Source organism: Vespula pensylvanica, chromosome 24, assembly GCF_014466175.1.
Source record: "Vespula pensylvanica isolate Volc-1 chromosome 24, ASM1446617v1, whole genome shotgun sequence".
Classification (NCBI taxonomy): Eukaryota; Metazoa; Arthropoda; class Insecta; order Hymenoptera; family Vespidae; genus Vespula; species Vespula pensylvanica.
In genome coordinates, this window is record NC_057708.1 from 1167059 (window position 1) to 1193603 (window position 26545).

Below are 26545 nucleotides of genomic sequence, written 5' to 3' on the forward strand. Positions count from 1 at the left end.
AAAAAAAAAAAAAAAAAAAAAAAAAAAAAAGACAGATAAACCATTTTAAATGTTAATTAAATTTCGAATAAGATCTAAATTATAGAGTAATTCATGGATAGCAATCTACATATATATCTTGAATTTGAAAAGGATTGTGAAGAGTATATTTGTGCGCTTTTATAATGATCTATCAGCATTAGTTTTTGATATCCTTTATCTTTGTTATTGAGTTAATTGTCAGTAGGCACCCTGTTTGTCTCTCTTTTTCAACTTTGAGTTTCTCAGCTATAGTACTCCGACTAAAACAAATTCAAAACTGCATATCCGCGCCGTGTACAACACGTGTACGTACCTAAATCTATACATTGTTATTATATACTTTGTTTTTCAGGGATTGTCCTGCCGAATCACATCGGATCCCTTCAACTTTCTTCTTCTTCTGCTTTTTCTACTTGTAATTCTACTTCTACATCTTTTTCTACTTCTTCTTCTTCTTCTTCTTCTTCTTCTTCTTCTTCCTTCTTCTTCCTCCTCTTCTTCTTCTTTACGATGATGATGCATTACGTGTGTTTAAAAAGGCCGAGAGTCATGTGCAATTAAGATAATTCCTAATAATGATTCATGCAAATTTAATAACGAACTGAACAAAATTAATAAGGAGTAAGTGAAATTCACGATTCGAAGTATCCTCGAAAGGACTCCTTGAAATTCGGGACACGCGGCATTTTTCACACCGGCATGCGCACACCGGTTCTTTTCTTTTCTTATCTTTTTTTTCTTTTTTTTTTTTTCTTCTTTTCTTTCTATTTTTTCTTTTTTGTTTTTTAGATTCGGCAGGACAATCAGATGGCAGAATTTTGGACATGTAGAAGTTCTGTTATTTATTGAGTGTCATATTATAGACTGTTCCGAATAAAGACGTTCTGTGGAAAGCTCTAAAAATTGGGCATAGTCTGCTTTTCTGGGAGAGATCCGTTATGTTATTTTTCAAATATCTTATCTCTATTATTATTATTATTATTATTATTATTATTATTATTATTATTATTATCATCATCATCATCATTTCGTTTTTTTCCGTTTTATTTCAACTTTTTCTTCTGTTTCTCTCTTTTTTTTTTTTTCTTTTTTTCTCTTTTCACAATTTTATATTTGTATGTGTGTGTGTGTGTACGTACATACGTACGTAAGATCTACCAAAATTTTTAACGCGGAATTTGCCAGTTATCTTATTTTTTTTTTTTTTTGTTCTTTTTCCATACCTCCTCTTAAATTTTATTTCTTTCTTTTCCATGGAATGGGGGCGAGAGGGTGAGATACAAAAAAAAAATTCGTTTCGTTTCATCCCAGAATGGCGGGCGACAGCCACATATTGTTTCAACCAATCACAGCTCTCACCGCTGTTGGACCTTAATGGTCCCTTGCCTCAAGGCAGGCGATTGTTTGGACCTACCGCTCTGGTCTCGAGGTACCCATTATCTTCCCAATTTTATAAGCCGAAAAATTTCTATTTATGATCATGACGCTGTGAAACTATAGACAGTTATCATCACTATATATATTATATAATTTATTTACTAGCAACATATGTGGTTGATTTATATATATATATATATATATATATATATATAATATATATGTATGTATGTATATATATATATAATATCTAGATATTTGTGTTGCACTTCATCCGAAGAGAGGACGATCACAAACGATGAGATTACGAAAAAAAAAAAATGATGATCACTTCACTGGGCAGAAATAAAATTTGGGAATTTCGTGGTCCTCGGTGCCATGGGCGCGTGGCTGGACCGAGAAACAATATTAATCGTAATAGGTAATGAGTCACGGGTAAATCGTATTAACCGAATCGATCGTTTGGAATATCGATACGAAACGGGTCCTTTATTATTTTATTTTAAATAGTTCTTCATTGATCAGATCCGATCTATTTATTTGTTATCGGACGTGTTCAATGAAATAAACATTGAGATATAATTCTAATGTAATTCTTATTTTTAATTCATTATGATATCAGGACACTGACAATAAAAACAAAAAAAGAAAAAAGATTATATATATATATGTATATATATATATATATATATATATGTACATGTATATAAATTACAAAAAAAAAAAGAAAATAAATAAATAAAAAAGAAAAAGAAAAATGGAGCAACCCGTTCGATCGAATATTCCATCGTTCGTAGAATGCTTAGCTGGCTCTGTGTGTTATATCGATACGTTATGTATCTTACGTTACGCAAGGACCTCTTACATTTTCCTATTCCCTATTTCGCTAATAATGTCTTTACACTTGGTGATAGCGGATGCACGATTCGCTCGAGGGGGATCGCTTTGCTCGAAGATACCGGTAACACGGTGCCTCTTTATCATCCTAATATTCTTATCAAGGCGGTTCGGTCCTGTATGAATTTAAAGTGCGAAAAATAAAAGTATTGAAGAGGATTATCAATGAGATATCAAAGGAAAATTCATTGAACGTTTTATCTAATTAAAAAATAATACTTTGATGTGAAATAATTTATTTGTTTCATTTTTTTTTTCTTTTTTTTTTGTTCTTTTGATTGTATCTTTTTTCTCCTTTTTTTTTTTCTTTTCTCTCTATATGTGTATATGTATATGTGTGGATATATATATATATATATATATAAATATATAAAATTGTGATTATATAAATATGACTATATTGTAGATCGTAGATTTTTACAGACGTAATATTCACCTTTAACTTTTTCTTGGATCGTTTCATAAGATCTTAATGAACGTTCGAAAAGCATAAAATGCACTTTATCTTTGTACGGATCGTCCGTAAATACTCTAGAAGTAGTCTCTACTCTTCTACAGCATTGTTGTTTTCAGCCGACTGCGCACGAGCAGAACGGACAGAATGTCGAAGAAAAAAAAGAAAAAAAAAAAAGAAAAGAAAAGATTTCAAGAAATATTAAAAAAAAAAAAAAAAAAAAAAAAAATAAATAAAACGAAATAAAAAAGAATATATATATAAAAAAAAAAAAAAATAAACACGAGAGGTGACACACTTTGAACGTGTATCTCAATCAAATTTAATAAATAAATGAAGATTGTTCACAATATAAAAGAAATGGACGAGTTATTCTGCGATCAATGTATGTAATTCTCTTACAAAAAAAATATTTGATCATTTAAATACATATATATATATATATATATATATGTATCCGAGTTGTACGTGTGTGTGTGTATATAAATTGATTAGGCAAATTCAAAAAGATAAAATCACTTCTTTGATCACAGAAGAGCCAGTTTCATTGATCTATTAAAATCCTATTGAATCATTTCTCTCCAAGTCCACGTTATCCATCAATTTAGTTTAAGGATTATATATGTATCATTATGGATTAAACTAAGGGATACATGCAAATGATCTATATATTTTATCTTTTTTTTTTTTTTTTTTTTTATTAATTTCTTTATTGATTCATTTATTTCATTAAAAATTTTACCAAAGGTAGCCGACATATGAGCCAGCTGTTAAAGCAATAAGAACGAAGAGGGGCAGCATGAGAATAAGTACTTAACGAAGATTTCATTGTTGTTAAGAACGTACATAACATATTGTTTCGCCGTGGTTGAATTGTGGCAGTGTTTGTGGAAGATTTAGATATCTGTAGATTGACGGAGAAGAAATGAAAAAAGAAAAAAAAAAACACAAATTAGATAAAAAGATTAATTGGATACGAATGAAAGAAGAAAGGAACATCTAACATTTTGAACGAACTTAATTTTACTTAATACCTAAAAGCAACGAGAGAGATTGCAAAGTTTCCGATTCTTCTTTGTACGTTCTCTCTATCCTTTTCTCTTTTTTTTTTTTTCTCATTTTCCCTTTCTCTTTCTCTAACTCTATCTCTCTCTCGCTTGCCATATTCTCGTTGCGTTAAATCCAAACCCACAAAGGTATAACGCTGTCGAAATCAAAGATGTCCGGTTGACCCATGATGTGTGAAATATTTGGAAAAGATCGAGACCATTGGAAAGCAGAAGTTAGCTCGTTGAAACGAACAGGACCGGAAGTTGCCTCAAAGATCTCGAGTCCGTTAACGTCAGCAGCTATAATTTTACTATCGATGACACCCAATGGTAATGGCGGTTTCTCCAAGTCACCTCTGTAAGTTCGGATTTGTGATAAATTTAAATGAAAACTTTCATTAGTATTCTCTACAGTAGACTTCTCATCTTGGCCGCTGTAACCTCGCATGAACTCCCTGACATGTTCCATGATGGTAACGTTCTCTTGCAAATCCATCAAATAACGTCTCCTTGTTAAAAGATCATTCTCGTTGATAGGACCAGCTGCTTCCTTTATCTCTTGGAAATGTGGTAAACCGGTGCAAAGTACAACACCAGTCTCTATGAAATCTTTTGAGTAATCAACAGCGTGAGTGATACTTCCTAACTGTTCTACGAACCAAACATTGTTGGATCTTGGCTCAAACGTGATCCATTGATGCATCGAATTACCACCATTTTCAAATGCTAATATTTTAGACCAGGATTCACTATCGGTTGCCAAACGATTTGCTGCCATTATTCTGATGGACGACATTACCTGATGGAATAATAACGAATTGTATATTTTCTCATTCTAATTATATATATGTTTATGATGTATGCATTATAATACGTTAGAATCTCTCACACAACGTACTTGATCTTCCAGATTGACAAAGTTCCATGGATCACGCTTCGATACTGACAATGGCATACCAGCAATTATCAACTCTCGATTTTCAGCTGTCATTAAATAAAACTCATCGTGCGAGGATAATGCTCCAGGATAAGAGGACATGATGATCGATCGACTCGGTATTCGAGCTACGTTTTTTGACGTAGGCAATATATGATAATTAAATTTGTATCTTTTCAAGAGTCTTAACATTTTGGCGTATCTAAAAAAAAAAAAAAAAAAAAAAAAAAAACAAAGGAAAGAAAAGAAAAGAAAATTAGGCAAATTTTTTCATTCGATCTTTAAATCTTTTGTATATACCTACTTCTCTATCTTTTTAATCCTCGCTGCGTAAAACCATTTAAGATTTATCAATCTCCTTACTCATTCGTTGAGTTAATTTTTTTGTTTTTCTTTCCAATAATTACAGTTAGATGAATTAGAAAATTTCTACTTACGGTGCAGCAGTATTATGTCCAATAGCGATCAGAGGTTCCTTATTTTCTCTGTTAAGTGCTTTAAGAAAAATCATGCCTTTTTCACCGATTGATATATTCGATCCATTGATTATTGTCGAGTCGACATCTGATAAATCAGAAGCCATTGCCAGCCAAAGAAAATCTTCCGATTGTAATTCCGCTGATTGACGACTTCGACGAACGGCGAAACGCCAACCAGCTTCCAAACCATCCAATTGTGCATAAAATAAACGTACCTTGATGAAAAGACGATCTCGAATTATTATAATTACGAATATAGAAAAGGTAAATAACTATGGAAATAAACGTCGAGATATTTGAATGTCAATGAATTTTCAAAGCGGATTATTTCTCATGGAAATTACACACCATATGCCAAAACGAGTCCTTAGATTCTAACAAATCGGCTCGTTCACGTATTATAGCTGCATTCTCGCGAAGATAACGTCGTGATTTCCGGCATTCAACTGGGTTCTTATCGCATATTACATTGATGGTGTTGTACCAATGATGGTGTATTAATTGCCAAGTTAAACTACCTTCCAAAAGACCTGCTGCATACGCTTGTACTGTGTCCGGATATTTTACAGATGTTTCAATTTCAATGATAGACCACCTGTTAAAAAATGCCATTGAAATTTTTTATCGAGACTATATAATAATAATAATAATAATAATAATAATAATAATTATTATTATTATTATTATTATTATTATCATTTATGGCGTTATCGATGTCATCCTTTTAATCTTTCATCGATCAATTAAATTTTGTTAATACATTTATGATGTATTTAGGCAATATATAAATTGAATTAATTTTCTAAAAGTTCTTTTTTAAAAATATCTAGTAGTATCCTAATAAAAAGGGTGGGCCAAAAATTCCTAAATGATTTTAAAGATCGATTACTCTTTTTTGAGATTTGTTTTTTTAAGCTAATTTATTTATTAATATATATATATATATTTTTTTTCTTTCAGAGATCGTAAAACTATTTAGATCTAAGAACTCTTGGCCAAGTCTACACAAGAAGAAAATATTCGGACGAACCCATTTTCTAAAATTCCAGTTTTGTAATATGCACGTGCGGCATTTAATGGAATAGAAGTAAGATCATTGCCTTGGCCCCAAAAGTCAATACGGTATCCTCCCTTGTGATTCCACGACACAGTTGCTGAATACGTTCCATCCTTCTCAACGCTGTAAGTAAAGAAAATAATCATTTATATCCCGAGAGAGTTGAATGAAATCGAATATATCTCAAAGTTTTTTTTTTTTTATGCGATATATAAATTCTTTATCTTTCGATATTTCAGATTTCAAAGAAGTCAGCAGTTACATACGTACATAAGAAAGAAATAGGAAGACAAATTTCAAACATTCTGTTCAAATTACACAACTAAGCAATTTAACCGAGAATATTCTTTTTTTTTTATCACTACAAATATCGATTTACGCTTATCGTGTCAATTTAAGTGTCTTTGCTAAGTTATTTATCGATTCGAATGATTAATAATACATGACGAACGAGGAGGATTAATCATAAAAAAAAAAAAAAAAAAAAAAATAAGAAAAAAAAAAACGAAGAAAGTCATAGTTAACGTTATCATGGATGAAATTATATCGCAGTATATTTTATTTTATTGTAAAAATCAATAAGAGATAGAAGAAATTCGATTGAAACTTTTTCTATATTTTATTATTATGTCAATATATAGATATACGAAAGTTATGAAAAAATTAATTTTTATAATTATTGAAAATAATTTTCTGATCTTTGGGGAGGGAGGGAGAGGTAACGGGAGGATGGGGGTGGAAAGAAGAATTGAAATTTCATCGATGATAGCTTTTAATTATTAATAAACAAATATTATTTAGTAAGTATTATATTTAATACTATAATATTTCATTATTAATTATTTCATTTAACATATACGTATACACATACACGCACATATATATATATATATATATATATATATATTTTTTCTTTTTTTATTAAGAACGTTAAGGAAATTTATTAAGAGAAACTTACTGTCCAAATTCACCGAGTATTATTGCACCGATGCCAAGAAGAGCAACGGCGACAAGAATGTACGTGGAGATGCGTGTTTGCAGCCAAGAAGCGCCCACTACCTTCAGCATGGCTCATCGGTAAGCTAAGCACCTTGGTAACGAAGAAAAGAAAAAGGTGGAAGGCACGAGTTTCGCGTTCTCAACCCATCGATTACAGAAGCCTGCTCCGTGGCCTCTTCTAACGCTCTTAGAAGTTGCCGGTACGCGCGTATCCTATTTTCACTGCAATAAATCAAATGGAAAGAAAACCAAAAAAAAAAATAAGATAATCGAATATGAAATTTAATCGAAATAGGATAAATATATATATACACGATATAATAGGTAAATATAATATATTTCATATAAACATTTATCCTTTTTTTCTTTTTTGTTTGTTTGTTTGTTTGTTTTTTTCCTTTGGAGTGTGCTCTTAAAAAGTATGTTTGAATCAACTATAATTAATAACGTGTTAAAGTTTTATACTTGGAATTTTTTTAATAAGTATAATATGTATGATAATATATATATATATATATATATATATATATATATATATATTGTCTCTGTAGATCGCACTCTTGAAAATTATATTTAAATAAGCTATAATTAAAAAACCCACACACACACATATATATATAAATTTATTAAAATGTAAAATGTATTCTTTAAAATATATTTTTAAAAAATTTGAAATATATTTAGATTATATTAGATATTTGAATTATATTATATAGAAATACCTATTATACATTAATAGTCGACATTCCTGTAACAGGTATACCGGTATCAATGAGCTTGCACTTCTCTTCTGGCATCATTCCGGTTCTCTTTCTCTCTCTCTCTCTCTCTCTCTCTCTCTCTCTCTCTCTCTCTCTCTTTCTTTCTCAAAGTTATCTTAGTAGAAGATTTATGTACATAGACGTGTGACTAACAAAACGATCGAAGAGGGGAAAACGTGTCGGAATTAGAAACTTGCGAATTGAAGGCAAAGGTTAAGGCTAATACCCACTCACGGTGGTATTGGCATCAGCTAATTGGATAGATATAAGTTACAAGTCACACGTATATATTGCGTGCTGACCAATATAAGTTCAATCTTTCCTTTTTGTTCTTTTTCTTTTTTATTTTTTGCTTTCTCTCTCTCTCTCTCTCTCTTTTTTTTTCTTTCTCCTTCTCACTTTTTTTATGCCAGATAAAGTCAGTTTTGGGGCAAGCGTCTTATCTGACGCAAGATTATTTTCTTTTCACGTGAACGTCACGTGAAATCTGCTCTTTCAAAAGAGGTTCACACTATACTCTACTGTCTTTGCAAATAAAATTTGATTTAAACTACATTTTTTTTAATGAAGATACACGTAGTTGATAGAAAAGGAATATTACTTTACATCAGATTCGTCATTTTCGAACGATTAGTTTAACTTGTTTGCAATTACACACACGACATAGAACTGCACTAGTTTCAAGCCTGAGTGATAAGTATTCGCAATATTGCGCAAGATGTTAGTCATTGGTACTCGATAATGTCGATTCATCATTTCAGTCCCTTTTTTTTTTGTACGTACACACACACACATATATATATATATATCAATTTTTTTAACAAATATTAACGACATATATAATACTATAACGTATATATCGTAAAATTATATACTCTACATTTTTTATAAGATATGTTAATAGCAAATAATCTATATATATATATATATATATATATATTTCTTTTTATTCTTTTACTATAGTCTTCTACATATAAAAATTGTAGTAATTCGCTATTAATATTTGCTTTTAAATAATAATTAATATTTTAATAATATATGTTAAAAAGCAAATAAAAATATTTTTATAGATTGAGACTGCTAAAGAAAAAAAGGGAAAAGTTTTTTTTTTTTTTTTTCAGACACTAATAAAAAGATTTCTAATTTTTCTTACTTGAGCAATTAAATAAAAGAAGACTTATCAGTTGATCGTGCATATCTTTAAATCCTCTTTATAGGTTTCCTCTTTTCGACCGCAGAGATTGTACTGTCGAATACTTGTTGAGCTTTATTCGAGGATAAAAAAAGGACTGAAGCTAGAAGATTCACGAAACATTCGTATCCATACGCAAGGAATAATCTGTGGGAACTGAGCCAGGAGTGCAAGATCTTAAGTTCTTGGCAAAATCAAGTGATTCGATCTGGTCGACATAAACTCGTCTGCTACGTCAAAGTCGTTTATTATACAACAACTTTCAATGAGAGAGAGAGAGAGAGAGAGAGAGAGAGAGATGGATATACATATGTTGTTGCAGCGAAGATAACAAATTTACCAAAAGTATGCTCCTTCGTAGAACTCGGAGAAAAATAAACTATTGGAAAAGAACTTTCTATAAAAGACGTATGACTTTATTCTTTAAGCGTTTATATTTAAATCTTTAGTCTCTTGGTAATAACGTAATGTTATTTCTAAAAATGATATTTCGAAGAAATTTCATTGGATTTTATTGTGAGAAAATTCATTGTTGTTAATTCATATCTGAAACTTTTTTCATGATTTTATATATATATATATATATATATATATATATATATAATTTTTATTTAATATAGTATAATTATATTAATATAAATACTATATTAAATATTACTTATTTAAATAGAGAGAGAATTAAATTATTAATATCAGAGTATAATATTTATATAATATTGTTATATAATTAATATCAAGATTTATAATCTTGATACAATTATACATTATTAGAGCATATTATTAGAAAATATTAGCTATATATCTATACTATAGTATAGTATGATACACTAATACTGATATAAGTAATAACGATTTAGTAATTTTTTAATGTCGCGTTTAAAATCACATATAATCTATATAATATGATGATATAGATGCGGAAAAAGTTTCAGGGTTATAAAAAATTAAGGGATGTTTAAATTTTTACAGATAATTCATTCGACTGTTGAAAATTGTAAACGCATACAGATCTTTTTCATCGCTGACACGATAATAATTAGATGTTAACGTATAACCAGATATGTTTAGAAGAGAGAGGGTATTTAACACTTTGTAAAAGCAGACGCCGTTGTGTCAACTAACTTATCGCTTGTTGTAAATAAACGTGTCGAGTTAGGTTGCTGATCAACTTTATCAACTTTTGCTTGGCAATTTGTGGAAAATTTCAAATTATGTATTTTAAAATGCGTTTAACTTTCCTTTTATTTTTATCTTTAATATTCCGACACAAACCTGAATTATTTTTCATTCTAAAAGTCTAACGAAGCATTTGTATGTGTATATATATATATATATATATATATATATATATATATATATTTGACGTCTGTATTTTAAATGATCGTTTGACCATAATGATTCATCTATCAATAATTTTTCTACGTGTATCGACTGTAAGTAACATATCTAAATAATATGTTATTTAACGATATATAGTTAACACTATACTAGTGTTGACTTGAGTCTATCAATAAAATTATTTTTTTGAAAAGATTACACTGATTTCCTACAAGATTTGACTTCATATATAAACAAAATAAAAAACAATATCTTAGATAAGAAAAACTTGGCTTCTTCGAACAGTTCCATCGATTCCATGATAAATTTCATTATTCAACAAATAATTCAATGTTTTTGTTTGTATGATCTCATTTCAGGGAACATCGAATCGATCCTATTAGAACAATAGATCAGTTCTCACATACATATATAAATTATTGTAAATAAATAATCAAAATGGAACACACTCGATCGGAAAACATTTATGCGAATGTTAAAAGTTCGTTCTTGTAATACGTAATATTGATCGTTCGCATCGACTATCTAGATCAGCTGCTTGGATCATTCGATCGAGTTGATTAACCGATGATAGTTGCAATCACGTTGATCGTACAATTATTTATATCAAGATCATTACAAAATTATAATTAATTAAAAATTATCAGATATAAGATAGAAACAAGTTTTGTACGTTATATAAAAAAGAAAAAGAAAGAAAAAAAAAAAAAGAAAAAAGAAAAGGAAGAAGAAGAAGAAAGAAAAATTCCAATTCGTGCTTTATCCAAATCACGCAACGCTTAAGAGAGATTCACGTTGCGAGTCACGTTCTCAAACTACAACAACAATAAAAGGAAGCGACAAAAATTACATTTTTAAATTATCAAGCAATATCATCGAGCTCTATAGAATCGTACGAAAAATATCTAACGCGTCTGAAACGACGTATCCCGCGCGTCGTGGGTTACGGTCTACTAAGCCCTTAATAAAAAAAAATTATTTTATATATATTCCCCTGCCCTTGTTTATTACTAATTTTTTTTTTTTTTTTGGTTTTGTTTTTTGATACATACCGTAGACGTTAATATGCCTCTTGAGATCTTTAGCGCTGCGTACACGGGAAGAGGTTCGGTGATTCTCATGGAGATTACATTCCTCACCACGTGTGTGTATATTCTCGCGGTCTTTACGAGACACGATGGACCAGTTGCTCCGACACTGAAGTCCTTACGCGAGTACTCGGTGTTCCCGACTGGCACTGCGCGTCCAAGGGCAACGTGCCTGCTGATTACCCCCACTACTTCCGCTACTCCCTACTCCCAGCGCGTCTCGTCAGTTTCTTATCCCCACCACCTTCCACTCCCAAGCTTTCCTTCCCCCTCCTCTTTACCACTCGGCAACGTCCGCCGGAGTCTCAGACGTGCCGGAGATGGCGGTGACTGACGATGGGGAGTTTTATTTCTCTTACATTCTTCTTCTTCCTCTTCGTTTTCTTTTCTTTTCTTTTTTTTTTTTTCTCCTCCTTTCTCTCACGAATATAAAATACTTCGCGTACGGATTATGTCTTTCGTCGGTTTCACTAATTATCAATGATTTCTTCAAAATAGGCCAATCGAAATTAGTCGTCATATTTATTTTAATTTCGAAAGAGGCTCATACCTTCCGAATAAATTCTCTTTGCTAGTTTTATTTTGAACGATAGCTCTTTTAACTTGGGTGATTATGACGGCGCCTTCTTCAGACGAGCGAGCTCACTTATTAATGGATTAAAACTGTCAATTATATTCAATCGAGGCTCGTTAAGCTACAACATGAGATATCGTCTTTCTCACAGACGATGCCAACGATCTGAATGAGAGTTCCTTGAAAAAAAAAAAAAAAAAAAAAAAAAAAGAAAGAAAATGCGTAGAAATTAGAAAGAAATATAAACACACACGCTTACACGCATATATAAAATATACGTACGTTTCACATTACTTATACAAAAGCAATTAACAAATGTAAATATGATGATATAAACAATCAATTTAGATATATGTATTTATACATATTTGTACTTGTACGTTCACATATTGTTTACATAAGAACGATTTAAATTTCTTTAATGGCTTGTTGTTAATTATTTATATATATATATATATATATATATATATATATATGTATAATTTAAGAGATTTATCGTATAAAATTATTCGTTACTCTACCTCTAACTATTATAACTACTATACAATTTTATATTTCATTCCAGCATAAAATTTTTCCTTCCATATTGCTTATGTGAAACTAACTAAATTATGAAAAGTTGTGCTATTCAAATAGAATCATTCGACCCTTTTGCAGGTATAAACCTAGAAGAGACAACAACCGGATTGACCAGTTAAGAAGGGAACCGACGAATTTCTATGAAAAGAATAAATACAGTCGTGGTTTGAATAGTATCAAGATCGTTATATTATAAGTTTACCTTGAGAGTTAGAAAAAATGTTCTTTTTCATTTTTACCTATATATATATATATTTTTCTATCGGTTTTTACATTCTAACAATTTTTTTTTTTTTAACGTTGTTATTATTCGTCGATGGGGATTAACGAATGAAAAAATATATTCTAATGGAGGAATTCTTAGCTTAGAATTGCTAATGTCAATCTAGTTTTAATACGATCACGTAATATTTCTTCGCATTAATAATATCCGTACGATAAAGGTCACCCGAAGAGACTTCTCTATGCGTGGAATAATTTCTATGGAATTTCTTCATTACATTCTACCAAACGGTATGCTTCTCTCAAATGGAAGGGAATGCAATATGGCTCCTTCTCTGGTATTCTATTATTAAGACATTTTTGTTGGACTCTCTCAACATTTTTCCGATTCTTCTAATAAAAAAGATATGTGAATGATCTTTTTTTTTCTTCTCTATTCTTTCTTTTCTCTCTTTCTATATATATATATGAATTCCATTTAATGTTAAATAACGAGAATATTTATTTTGAAATGACGCATAATTAACACGTTTAATATGTATATAAACGTAATAAGTAACATCAACATTTTATGAACATTAAATACGATTTGATATCGTAAATTATAAGTCTTATGTTATCACGCATATTAAACTTCTAATTGATTATGCTACGACGTTGAAAACGGTAATTACAAACAAACAAACAAAAAAAAGAAGAAGAAAAAGAAATGAAAAGAAGATTTCTAGTTATTGAAATTAAACTTGATCTGTTGATTAAAAACACGATTGTATATATCAATTAGCATATCAATTAGAAAGAGCGAATAAACAGAGTATATATATATATATATATATATATATATATATATATATACAACGCTTGAGAAAATATATATACGTTTATCTTATATATTCAATTCTCGTAATTATTTTTTAATCACATTGTATTTACTAATTAATAAGTAATTGAAAATCGATATTGCGATTAATCTAACCTAGTAGAAATGTTATTTATGTAATCTGATCGAGAAGAAGCAATCAGGGACACAGCTTACAGATCGTATAGAAATAATATATTCGTTAAATAATATCTGTATATAGTACTACATATTTTAATAAAATAATTTTACACTAGTTATATAAAATATATCGTCGATTATATTGTCGGTTATGCCGTAATAAAATTTTTCGTTTAAATCTAGTGATAGAATTTAAAGAAAACCGATGACGTCACGATTGACCGTCCAAGTTCGTTGATCGCTCGGCAGATAGCGCGGTGATCGCGCGGAGCGTGCGCACCATGACAAATCCGCGGCAAAACTTCGATGTAAGAAAAGTGGAAACGATGGAATCGTCAGTACGATTTCACCCATCAAAAACGAAACTGGTTGTAAATACTATATCGAAGTATAGCTTAAATCACTTTGAACTGATCGTCGTAAAAAGGAAAGCAACAAAAAAGTCATAGCAAAATTTTTAAGATATTAGTTTAATAAAACAACGTTATCGGCCATGTTATTTTTGAATTTGTTATTGTTACTTGTACCAACGATTTTAAATATCGTCGTGGTTTTATCCGTGCATCAAACTCATTCCGTTAACGTAAATGATAATTTAAATGACGTGCACACGATTCCTTTAGGATCCGAGGCTACCTTTCATTGGAGGTATAACAGTAAAATAATTAATTTTTTATCTTTACTATGGACACGTTTTTTGGTTAAATTCGAATCGTCGACGGTGGTAACAATATGATATTTTATTGTATAGATTCTTCTTCTTTGATTTTACGTGGAAAAATTTAATCGAGTTCTTTTTTAGAGTGGATTTAATGAGCAAATTGGTGAAGGTAGAGATTCATTATACCGGTGATCAAAATACATGGTTCGCTGTTGGTTTTTCGGATTATGGAGAATTTAAACTTGCTGATTATTGTATATTATGGATCGATTGGCATCAACAAACTCAATTACAGGTGTATATATATATATATATATAAAATATTTTTCTAAATTATTTCTATAATTACGAAATTATTATCAAAAATGATTAGGATGCTTGGTCGGACGTAGAAGGAAAACTAATTCTCGATAAGCAACAAAATTGTGAAAATTTCGCATGGAAAAGAAGAGGCAATCTGACCAAATTTACATTCACAAGAAAATTCGATACTTGCGATGAACACGATTATATTATCGAGGTAAAAATTTAATTGTTATGTTTAACGTATTTAGAAAAAAAAAAAAGAAGAAAAATTGAATCGCGAAACGATTTGAAATATTTTTTATAAATAGAGAGGCACAACTCATATCGTATGGCTAAAGGGTCGAGGTCCATTAACTTCCTTAGCAGGATTGAAAATAATTGATTCTAAAAGTTCTGGCATGGCTAGAACAGAATTGCTTCGAGTTACTCACAAAAAACCTAAATTTCCTTCTAACGCCTGGCAATACGACGTTACTGTGAAAAGTGTAAAAGTACCGAACAACGAGACGACATATTGGTGCCGAGTATTTAAATTACCTTCTCCTTTAAAACAAAAGTAAATTCATTTTAATTAATTTCACAAATTAATAATTCAATAAAAAATTGAAATTTGTTAAATTTAAAATCGTTTTCATTTATCCAATAGACATCACATTTTACAATTTGGTCCAGTAATTCAAACGGGTAACGAACATTTAGTACATCATATCGAAGTCTTTCATTGTGCTGGCCCAGTTGATTTAGAAGTTCCAATTTACGAAGGACCTTGCGATAGTAACGATCGACCAGAAAAAACTCAGGTATTACGACCGAACAAATGATACAATTACATTAATTATTCGATATATCAGAGAAATAAAATATTGTCAATTCGTAATAAGATATGTAAGAAAGTACTGGCAGCTTGGGCTATGGGAGCAGATGCCTTTGTATATCCAGAAGAAGCTGGTTTGCCTATCGGTGGTAAAGATTTTAATCAACACGTCATGTTAGAAGTTCATTACAATAATCCTGAACTCCAAGCTGGTAAGACAGATTCTTCAGGGATTCGTTTTATTTTCACGAAAAGTTTGAGGAAATACGATGCTGGGGTGATCGAATTGGGATTAGAATATACAGATAAAATGGCTATACCACCCCAACAGGTACGGTAGATAATTTATTTTTTTTTTTTTTTTTTTTTTTTAGGAATAAAACAATCAGTTATAATTGATTATTAATTTGTGAAATAAAAATGATTTATTATAGGAATCATTCATTTTATCTGGCCATTGTATAACAGAATGTACCGGAGTTGGTTTATCTCAAAGTGGAATATATGTATTTGGTTCTCAATTACATACACATTTAACTGGTACCAAAGTGGTAACTCGTCATTTCAGAGATGGAAAAGAATTACCTCTTTTGAATTATGATAATCATTATTCTACACATTTCCAAGAAATCAGATTACTTCCTAAACCCGTTAAGATTCTACCCGTAAGTAATGATCGTTTGTTCGTTTTCTATTACTATTGTTGGTACTATTGATACATTTTGTATCGTTAACAGGGTGATTCTTTGATAACAACTTGTACGTATAATACTATGCAAAGAGATAATATTACTTTGGGTGGTTTTGCCATATCCGATGAAATGTGTGTTAATTATATACATTATTATCCTAATACACGTTTAGAGGTAAATTTTTAATTGAATTTTACAGAAGGTAATCTTAGAATAAGAAAATTTATTAAAATATAATTTCTACCAGGTATGTAAAAGTGCTATTAGCGATGATGCACTGAGAACATATTTTCGTTATATGAGAGAATGGGAAAATCAAAATACGAGTATAGAAAAGGGAATATCAGATAATTATAAAAGCATCGAATGGACTAAAATTCGCGTTGAAGCTCTTCATGATGTTTATCAGGCTGCTCCTTTAGGTCTCTGTTCTTTTCTTATTTATTTATTTATTTTTTTTTTTTTTTATAATACATTCATATAATATTTTATTAATGAATCCTCAGTTCGCAAGTATGTTAATCATAATCTTGTATTTTAAGGAATGCAATGCAATGGATCTGATGGATCTCGATTACCTGGTTTGTGGGATAACATAGCCACAACTCCTATCAGATTACCTTTACCACCACCTGCTAGAGATTGCTTTGATTTCTCATTTAGAACAGATGCTATGGATTCGATGTAATCTACTTTAACTTAGGTGCAGTATTCTTCTCTTAGTAGTGATAATAAATTATTTCAGTTTTATGTGAGAGAAAATAAATCAAATATTTAATCGAAAAATCAACGTTATAAATTGTTTCATTACTCGTTATTAAACAAGGGCAATATTTTTTTTTTTTTGTTAACATGAATACCTTTTTCCATTTCTCTTTTTTTTTTCATTTTTAAAAATAAAAATCTATTACTTTATTTAATTCATCTACTTACATTTCGAATAGAAACTTATATATATCTAAAAGATCATTAAATATATGCAACAAACAATGGAATTAAACTAAGTAATTTCATGATAACCAATCTATAAATCTTTTTTCTCGAATATAATAACTGATATATATCATAGAAAAGAAAAATAAAACAATTAATAAATCAATCCATTAATTAATTATTCTTAACAGGGAGATTACGTTGATCGAAATATTATCGTTTATATACGTATAATACATAAAGAAAATGTTTTCAATATACAAAACTGTTGTATCTTTATTCTTTATTTTCATTTCTTCAGTAAACTTTGATAAATGAGGATGTGTATACGAGTAGTACAAGCATTCGTGTGAAATAAATTCTTTGATCTAAATACAAAAAGAGTCTCTTGAATCTATTTAATAATAATAAAAATGAATAGTAATTATATCGGTAAAAAAGTTTATATAGGCTTCCATAAGTTTGCAAGCATTTTTTCAAGTTTTTGTTAATATTTCTTTTTTTTTTTTTTTCTTTTTTTTTTGGCAGTACATCGTCAATGCTAGTTTGACCGAACTTTATAGCAAATACTGTGATCGTTGGAATCATTTATCATTTACCATAGAATAATAACATAATAATAACATAATAATAATAATAATAATAATAATAATAATAATAATAATATTAATAATAATAATAATAGCAGAAACTCGTCTTTACATTTCATATGAATGTACAAAAAAGGACTTAGCCTTAGACTACAATATAAAAATTAAAAGTATCCTGTATTTACTATATAATACATTGGGCGCGGGTTATGCATACATACATACATTATTCACACGCATACGCACACGCACACGCACATACACACACGTACAAATTTCATACATACGATAGTTGCCACCGTATACAAGCATAAACGTCCATTCATGAAAGTATCTTCATTTCTTCAGTATCTTTCTTTCTTTCTTTCTTTCTTTCTTTATCTTTATTTTACTTCTTTGTTTTTGTTTTGTTTACTTATTCTTATAACGAACGCCTTTTTTACTTTTTCTTCTTATTGAACTCTAGCAAAACTTATCATTTTTGTCGACGTTCAATATAAAGCTCACAAAGATACTTTAGCATTCCTAGCAATTTGCTGGTATTTGTCAGATATTTATTTGTACTGCCAAATGCATCGTTTTATTTCTTTTTTTATTTATTTATTTTTCTTTCTTTCTTTCATTCTTTCATTCTTTCCTTCTTTCTTTCTTCCTTCCTTTTTTCTTTTCCTTCCCTCTCTTAACTAGTATTGGAATCTTTCTCTTTGGCATCGCATTAAACTGCATTTTGACTTTAAACGATATATACGTACAGATCGTTAGATATTATAAACAAATTATATATTATAAACAAAACATATGTGTTACAATAAAACAACATTGAAGTTTCTTGATCCATAAGGTCACATATATATATATAGAGAAAAAGAAAAAAAAATAATAATTGATAACGTAAAATAAAGGAAGTATTTGTCAAATTAACTTGTATGAAGTACAACGAATGCCTGAAACATTTGATGCATCAAACTAAAAACTATTATTATTAATTACACACAAGTTGACACCTGTATATTACAATGTTCCCCCTCCGATATACATGTTGCAACACAATATTTAAAACGTGTCAAGTCTAAGTTAGTCGACAAGTACTATCGAATAATAGCAATAGCTTTCTTTTGTGTTCGGCAGTACAGTTATAAAATAAAATGCTCAATGTATGCAGATAAGTCCAATCACAATTGAATAATGAAAGATTTCTTTCTTGAGTTTTATAATGAATAATCATTCATTGTCAAAATAAAAAAAAAGATCCTCTCCTATATGTCTGTTTTTTCTTTTCTCTCTCTTTTTGTTTCTTTTTTTTTCTTTTTAATTAGAATGCGATTCCTTTGAGAAAGTTCAGCATTGAGCTCAAAAATAAAAATGAATAATAAAATGTATTTAATATGAATTGTATTATATATATATTATATGTATATGAATATATATATATATATATGTGTGTGTATGTAGAGGAACATAGGTTCCTGAAGGTTCACGTCTGCTGCAAAAAAACGTCTTAGGAACGTGGAGTGAGTTTTTGAGTATACTGATAGAGTTATACATACACTGTGTGGACATTATTATTGCATAAATATAAAGAGAACCGTGTATAAGAAAATTTAGATTATCTGCTAGGAACACACGCTGTTTACGAAAATGTTATGTCCTTAATTTCTAAAGCGCGCACACGGATGATGCATTTGACCAGACTTCTTTGCATCTCTCTCGTAGGAAATTTCGTTTGAAATGGATAGAATTCAATCACGTGGACGATCGTCACTGGAACCTCATATGTTTGAATACAATGTCAAGTAAAAAATATATTATGGACTTTTTTTTTTTTTTTTTTTTTGTTTGGAGTAAAAACATATCAATGCTTTTTTTTCAACTCCGATAGTGTCCACTCTGCTAACAATACTTGTATGGGTTACGGTGGAAGCACGTACATATACATACATACATACATACATCCACCAGGAATTTATTTAACAAGGAGCGTTTTGCGATAAAATTGTTTAAGTTCGTAATTAAGCTTACTTTTTTGTTTGTTTGTTTGTTTCTCTTCTCTTTGTTTTTTGTTTTGTTTTGTTTTGTACACTTGAGACGTTCGTTTTGTCGACAAACGGTTATTATTATTATTTTTTTTTTCTTTTTTTTTTTTTTTTTATGGAACTTTCTCGTGTTGAACACAGAATATTATTGTTGTATTATTATTATTATTATTGTTGTTGTTGTTGTTGTTAGCACACATAGGAAACTTAATTAAGAATGCATGGATTTTATCGTGAACTCCCCTTGTAAGCATTGCCTACTGCTTATATATTTCGACTCTCGATGTCTACATCAGCGTTGCAAGATAATACATCGCGTGACTAATAAAATACGTTAGAAAACATCGTTAGATTTATCATTTTAAAGCCATTTCTCTGCCATTGTTTTCTCATTATATTAGTATAATTTAATTCACTTTCAATCGTGAATACAAATATTTTGAATTATTCTCAGGCAGCGTTATGGTGTTTCACCGATAATAAACTCTCGACTAGAGTGATTGATTGTTTTGTTGCATATGCATTTGTAAAAAACAATAGAGTATACCAGCTTGTGCCATAACGTCTACAGTACCTGCAGCCAAAGGGTCTCGACTTTTAGAATCGGACCGAGAATTTGTACCTGGGCGTAAAAGCGTTGGCCCGAAAACTGTTGCTAAATTGTGCAACGACATTTTGTTTTGTGCTTCGTGTTTGTTGACACGAATTAAATGAGCAAGTAGAAAATCGATAACAGCTTTATTTACGGACGGTAATCCTTCATATACTCGTCGTAAAGCCGCACCCCTTGATAGTTCTCCAGTTTGGAAAGCTTCCAAAAATGCTGGATAAAGGGCGTCTGTAAATAATGCCTCAGGCATCTCACGTAAATACAATTTCAGAACGCCCGTTACGGAATGAACATCAACCTGTATATGTATATGTATATGTATATATATATATATATGTGTATGTATATATTGACATATAAAACAATAAGAAAAAATATTTTCTATATGTTACGATAAATTTTTTAATAACGATACAAACCTCTTTGAGAAGCTGCTCTGCTTCGTACGAATTACTTTCAAATGATTTACGAAGTTTTGTTAAATCGGATGCTGATCCAGATACTCGATATAATCCTACTTCTCCAACACCTCTTCTTTCCACCTCTCGTACGCACGCAGTTATAATGAATGGAACATCACGTTTTTCTCGTCTATCAAAAAAAAAAAAAAAAAAAAAAAAAAAAAAAAATTAATTGATTTATATGTTCAAAGAAGGATATGATTTTTTATAATTGTTAAACGTACTTGCAAACTTGTTGTATTCGAGCACCAAATAAGCCTTGAGGTTTAGCCGATGGCACTCGCCTCAATGTTACTTCACTGGGAACAAATCGAAGAGCTACATCTAATGTTGCTGGACCCAAACTCAAGGATCTTTCAACTTGATCGGATTGCAACCATGACCTACTTAATCTTTGAATACATTTGCCTCTTAATACTGATCGTGTCCCACATTCTTCATAAAGTAAAATTCTAACATTTTGACTACCTTCTAATTCGACCACAAAAGTCTCACCTTCAATATAAGAAAAATATATCATGATTTATTAATATTATAAACATGACTTATAGTTTTTTTTTTTGCTTACCCCAAGTTGGAGCCTGACTCCTTATAACTCGACTTTTAGCTCGTTTAAAGTAATGTCCATAACTATCCACTTCTACAATGATATACAGATCTCCTATTCTATCTAATCCTGGTGGTGTTAAACCGAGCAAAGTTAGATGCAAATCCCCAAGTAATAAACTCTCATCACGTCCAGATCTTAATAAGTAACTACCCATGTCTGTTTGTAAATATGTTCGACAAGCTGTAACCCATGCTTGCAATTCATACATCGTCAAAGGTAGAGGTCCTGGTGGTTGACCACCCTATAATTAAAAAATTTATATATTATTTTTGTGTTCTAATAGTCTATATTGTATCAACATTTTAGAAAGATTTAAATATATATACCTGTTGCAATGCTTCCACTGCTTCGATCCATTGAGACCGTTCAAACTCACTGGACAGAAAGAAAGTATATGCATTTTGCACTCGATGTTGATTTTTATGTGCTACACGCATTACTAGATTTGGTGATGCTAATACCAATTGTGCTTCAAGTTCTGCTAGTTTCTTTCGATTTTTTTCGGAACCTCTACCGCCAAGTCTAATTCTTTTTTCATCATTTCGTTCTTCCCACAAAATTTGATCTCTCACAGTACAAGCTTGAGATCTATAAAAATTATTATTAAAAGATTTGAAAACATTGGTAATATAATAAGATTACAATTAATTGTTCGTTATTACATACCTCAAAGCAACTACATTAGCTGGACTAGTCTCTCGTGGCTCAACACCATCTTCGGTAACAACAGCTTCTGCAACTGGCACGTACCACTTCAACTCAAACGTAAATTTATCTCTACCTGAAGCTTTATATTTCGCACAAGCAATAACATCGTTAAATAAAAAGAGATGTCTCAATTTCCTATGACCATCAGAGAGTTCAACAACAAACGAATTTTTCACTAATCTTCTTTGTGCTCTGTCATGACTCTGTAAAATCAAACAAATTTTTAATACATCATGGATATATACATATATATATACTTACAAAAATGTGTAATATATAAATATTAAAGTCCTTACTGGGAACATCGACTTTGTTTGAATAATATTAAATTCATCAAGAAAATTCCTAGTCATAGCAAGTGCTTCTGAGAGTGGCGCATGATCAGCATGATTCATTGGTGTATGCTTAAGAAGATCCTACAATCGATCGAAGACAAATTATCAATATGATATTACAGATAAGATAAACTCTTCATGGATATATTAATCGGATATATAAAACATGATACAACTAAAATCTTGTTAGAAATCTGCCTTATCAATTTTTTTAAAATAAAATAAAAAAATAAAGAAGAAAGAAAAAAAGAAAAAAGACGAAAGAAAGAAAGAAAGAAAGAAAGAAAGAAAGAATGGTATTATCTATAATACAAAATTCATTTAATTTTTTATGGAATTATAAATATGCACATACATGTAGCACTAATGCATTTTTTTGAACACGAGCTACAGGTTTATGTAGAAGATCTTCAAGTGATAAACCTGGACCTTTAGGAAATCCTCTAAGTCGTATGTCTCTTGTAATTTCTCCAAATTGAGTCGAATGAGCAGAGCATCTACGAACGGTATCAGTAGCGCGAGCATAATTATGTAAAAATGCTCCATATAAACCTATATTGCTGGCCATAATCTGTAATTAAATTATAAATAGTATAAGTATATAATTAACAAGGATAACTTTCTTATTATATTTTTTAAACATACCTTAAATTGTTCCCCTATTGTAGTTTTAAAATCCCACTTTTCTGTTTTTTTTCTAAGTTCATCTAGGAAGTTTTGATGTAGTTTATGTAATTCAGGGATTTTATAAAACATAGTACCAAATTCTTCTTCCGAAATAACTGGTTGAGACGTAGTTAACGTTGCTCTGATAGCTTTCATATACTATAATTTGAATATAATATTAATAGATATATTGTTTTAATTAAAAAAATTTGAAAACATAGATTACTTACTTGCAACATAACATTTAAACATTCTACATATACCGCTTCACTTTCTACCACAGAATTTACAATACACTTAACCATAGATGTTCTATCATCTTCTCTATCTTTATTTTTCTCCTGTCTGCGTGGTGTAGTAGGTGTAGGTGATTCCAAACTACCTTCACTTAAACTTAATGGTTCAGCGTCGCTACTTCCAGTTTCGTTATCTGTACTAAGTGCACGTAATAAAATGGGTGGTGCTGGACTTGCACCTTCTTCATCTTCGCTATCCATCGCTGCTCTATGTCTGAAAAATACATAAAAATTAACACGTTATATATCTTCGATCGTATGTATTTCACATTATAGAATAATAATGAACTTACTGTATAAAATAATCTATGTTGACGTAGTTACTCTGATTGCCTGGAGATTCCGGAAGCGATGGTGGTCTACGTGGAGGTGCTCTGCTGGCATTATTATTACCTACAGGTGGAACACGCGCGTCAATATACACATATTCTCCTGTCTGATCCAAAGCTACCGAATCATAATATGGTTCTTCTTCGGATGCCTCTGCATCTCCATCTTCTCCATCCTCATTAAGAGCTTTCTCAGATTCTACTTTATTTGAAGTTATGTCAATGGAATATAACAAATACATAATTTTGTAACATTACAAATATTACCTTTCTCATCTTCCTCTTTAAAAGAAGCATCGGCTTTTTCTTTTTTCGAACTTCCGGTAACTTCTATTACAGTGACATAATTACTTGGCACATCAGGATCACTATTTCTTCTGGTTTCAGGCACTTTTTCAGGACTTCTAGGTATCTCACTCTTAGGTCTTTTATTAGTTCCAAGCGTAGAGCTCAATTCGGAAACACATTTATCCTGAAATTTGCTAATGTCTTCTCGTACTGGAAGAGGTGGCGGAGAAGTATCCGTATTCTGACAATGTCCAGAGTTTGCAGATTCGCTATTTTCAGAAGAATGTTTTCCACTTTTAAGTTCCGCGGAATTCTGCTTATTGTCAAGCAGCGTAGCATTGGTACTATTAGCCAACTGTTTGTGTCTTTCAACATCCGCCAATAATCGTTCTAAATACTCGACGTAGAACTCTTCTTTCTCAAGTTCCTCTCTCAAGGCTGTTACCTAAAAATAAACATAATTACAATCTACATCTAATAGATTAGAACTATTCCACTCGAGGTAACAATTCTCCTTATCAAAAGTAAACACATCACATGCGTGAGATATCATTATTGTCAACAGACGTAAGATTTCACTTACCTTTTGCTTGTGTTTGACTAAATTCGCCCTGACGTCTTCCTCCCAAGCAGCCGGTAAAGCGCTATCCGGGAATCTCTGTACCCAGACGCGCTGAAAATCTCCAAAAACACTCATCGTTTGACTTCGTCACTCCTCGTTGAAGACGACGATGACGACGACGAGGACGAGGAGAAAGAAGAGAAGAAGGAGAAGGAAAATAACAACAACTCAGGACGCTGTGTACATCTCACGGGCGCGGCGATCGTGACTCGTCTCTCCTCTGAATTTCGTATGATCGTAGATCGTCTTATCGATACGACAGATACGATGATGATAATGATGATACACTAGGATGTACGAACAACGCGAGACACGCGGCATAAGTCATCGACAAACGTCTAACGATTATCACTTTAATTACTTCTCGATACTCTTTAATATCGCATTGAAAAATCAACCTTTCAAGCATCGTAGAGCCGCTGTCATCTTGTCGACATCGCTCGACGTCTCCACCCCGCGTAGGTCACAATCCGATCCCCGTGCCCTCTCCTAACATTTTCACGCCTCCGCCATATTCTCTTCGACGTAATTCTAGCCCCCGTAGATATTCATTCATTCATTCAGGGACGACGAACGTACCGAATCAAATTGGGATTTCCCTTGGTCACGGTAGGAGGGCCTTTTTACTCCCTGGAATATCCGCTCGTTACAGATATTACGTGTTCTTCCAACCCTATCTCCCACTCTCTCTCTCTCCCACTCTCTCGCTCTCTCTCTCTCTCTCTCTCTCTCTCTCTCTCTCTCTCGCTCGCTCTCTTTCGCTCTATGAACAATCTCTCCTCAATTTTTCATCCGTTTAATAAATGCTCTCTTGCTCTAATAACACCGAAATGAAAAACTTATAATTATGTTCGAACGTGTTCTAATGATTTTTATGACCTAATAAACGAAAGCGATTATTGAGAAAAGAACTAATGTTTGTTATGTTATTTCTCTCTTTCTCTCTCTCTCTCTCTCTCTCTCTCTCTCTCTCTCTCTCTCTTTTCTTCTCTTTTTCTTTCTTTCCTTTCTTTTTCTTTTTTTTTTCTTTCTTTCTTTTTTTTTTGGAGGAAAAAGGGGGAAAGTGATAATTTCATGCGTGAAAAGTAACAATCTTATTGATGATACGAATTATTGTTTGTGACAACTATATTACATGCAACAGAGAGAAGAATTTAATTGTTGAAATTAATCGTACATTTTTGAATATGTCGGAAATATTTATTAAATAATAGGTTATGTTAAAAGTGCGTGTGTATAACTCTCGATGAATTTTCGAGATATATATGTATACGTGTAATTCAATACCTTCGTATTATTTAATTATCTCGCAGGAATTGCCGAATCATCATTGAAATATTTCTTTCATAAGAACGCATGGGAAATTATTCGAATATTCGTTATTAATGGTTGAATATTGGCGTATTTCTTTAGTCACGCTCAACCGAATGAAAAATTGAAAAAATTTTTATATAAAAAATATAAGAACAATTATTATAACATAATTTTCGCATGGATTATGAATAATTATGATATACGATACATCTGATTTTGAATAATTCCGGCAATTTATCGGTGTTCATAGCGC

General features: G+C 30.9%; 4 protein-coding genes and 3 long non-coding RNA genes across 11 annotated transcripts in view; 5 read left to right on the forward strand and 2 right to left on the reverse strand.

Moving 5' to 3' along the window:
- LOC122637132 (BUB3-interacting and GLEBS motif-containing protein ZNF207-like) overlaps positions 1-924 on the forward strand; it is a 10323-nt gene extending 9399 nt beyond the window's left edge. The window contains exon 8 of the transcript XR_006329127.1: positions 811-924. The gene's annotated coding sequence lies outside the window, so the exon portion shown is untranslated. The remainder of the gene's footprint in view (positions 1-810) is intronic.
- A 2496-nt stretch (positions 925-3420) lies between these two features.
- Positions 3421-11806, reverse strand: LOC122637130 (putative phospholipase B-like lamina ancestor). Of its 4 annotated transcripts, XR_006329126.1 has the most exons (8): positions 11614-11806; positions 7230-7492; positions 6245-6394; positions 5563-5809; positions 5173-5429; positions 4697-4937; positions 3784-4597; positions 3421-3653 (listed from the first exon to the last, which is right to left on the reverse strand). XR_006329126.1 is itself a non-coding variant. In XM_043829065.1 (7 exons), the coding sequence occupies exons 2-7, from the start codon at positions 7337-7339 to the stop codon at positions 3926-3928; spliced, it is 1677 nt and encodes a 558-aa protein (XP_043685000.1). In that variant the 5' UTR covers positions 7340-7492; positions 11614-11806; the 3' UTR covers positions 3421-3925. The 4 variants fall into 4 exon arrangements, 3 of the variants coding, with proteins under 3 accessions (XP_043685000.1, XP_043685002.1, XP_043685001.1); XM_043829065.1 differs by having other exon boundaries at positions 3421-4597; XM_043829067.1 differs by lacking the exon at positions 11614-11806 and adding an exon at positions 9185-9321 and having other exon boundaries at positions 3421-4597.
- LOC122637134 lies at positions 5340-6932 on the forward strand. Its single transcript, XR_006329128.1, has 3 exons — positions 5340-5478; positions 6175-6396; positions 6511-6932. It is a non-coding gene; the product is annotated as an uncharacterized LOC122637134 (long non-coding RNA).
- LOC122637135 lies at positions 6995-7531 on the forward strand. Its single transcript, XR_006329129.1, has 2 exons — positions 6995-7071; positions 7198-7531. It is a non-coding gene; the product is annotated as an uncharacterized LOC122637135 (long non-coding RNA).
- Positions 7560-9616, forward strand: LOC122637136. The gene is made up of 2 exons (XR_006329130.1): positions 7560-7594; positions 9249-9616. It is a non-coding gene; the product is annotated as an uncharacterized LOC122637136 (long non-coding RNA).
- Positions 11807-14352: 2546 nt separating the features above from the next.
- LOC122636967 (tyramine beta-hydroxylase) lies at positions 14353-17279 on the forward strand. Its single transcript, XM_043828702.1, has 10 exons — positions 14353-14672; positions 14827-14980; positions 15059-15205; positions 15300-15547; positions 15638-15791; positions 15873-16136; positions 16240-16470; positions 16543-16671; positions 16745-16919; positions 17040-17279. The coding sequence occupies exons 1-10, from the start codon at positions 14518-14520 to the stop codon at positions 17183-17185; spliced, it is 1803 nt and encodes a 600-aa protein (XP_043684637.1). The 5' UTR covers positions 14353-14517; the 3' UTR covers positions 17186-17279.
- A 644-nt stretch (positions 17280-17923) lies between these two features.
- Positions 17924-25670, reverse strand: LOC122636911 (active breakpoint cluster region-related protein). 2 transcript variants are annotated; one of them, XM_043828592.1, is made up of 13 exons: positions 24940-25670; positions 24336-24801; positions 24033-24270; positions 23674-23953; positions 23423-23602; positions 23133-23348; positions 22739-22858; positions 22401-22645; positions 22061-22322; positions 21693-21975; positions 21349-21619; positions 21083-21254; positions 17924-20961 (listed from the first exon to the last, which is right to left on the reverse strand). In XM_043828592.1, the coding sequence occupies exons 1-13, from the start codon at positions 25051-25053 to the stop codon at positions 20545-20547; spliced, it is 3264 nt and encodes a 1087-aa protein (XP_043684527.1). In that variant the 5' UTR covers positions 25054-25670; the 3' UTR covers positions 17924-20544. The 2 variants fall into 2 exon arrangements, with proteins under 2 accessions (XP_043684527.1, XP_043684528.1); XM_043828593.1 differs by having other exon boundaries at positions 24033-24267; positions 24940-25669.
- Positions 25671-26545: the final 875 nt, after the last annotated feature.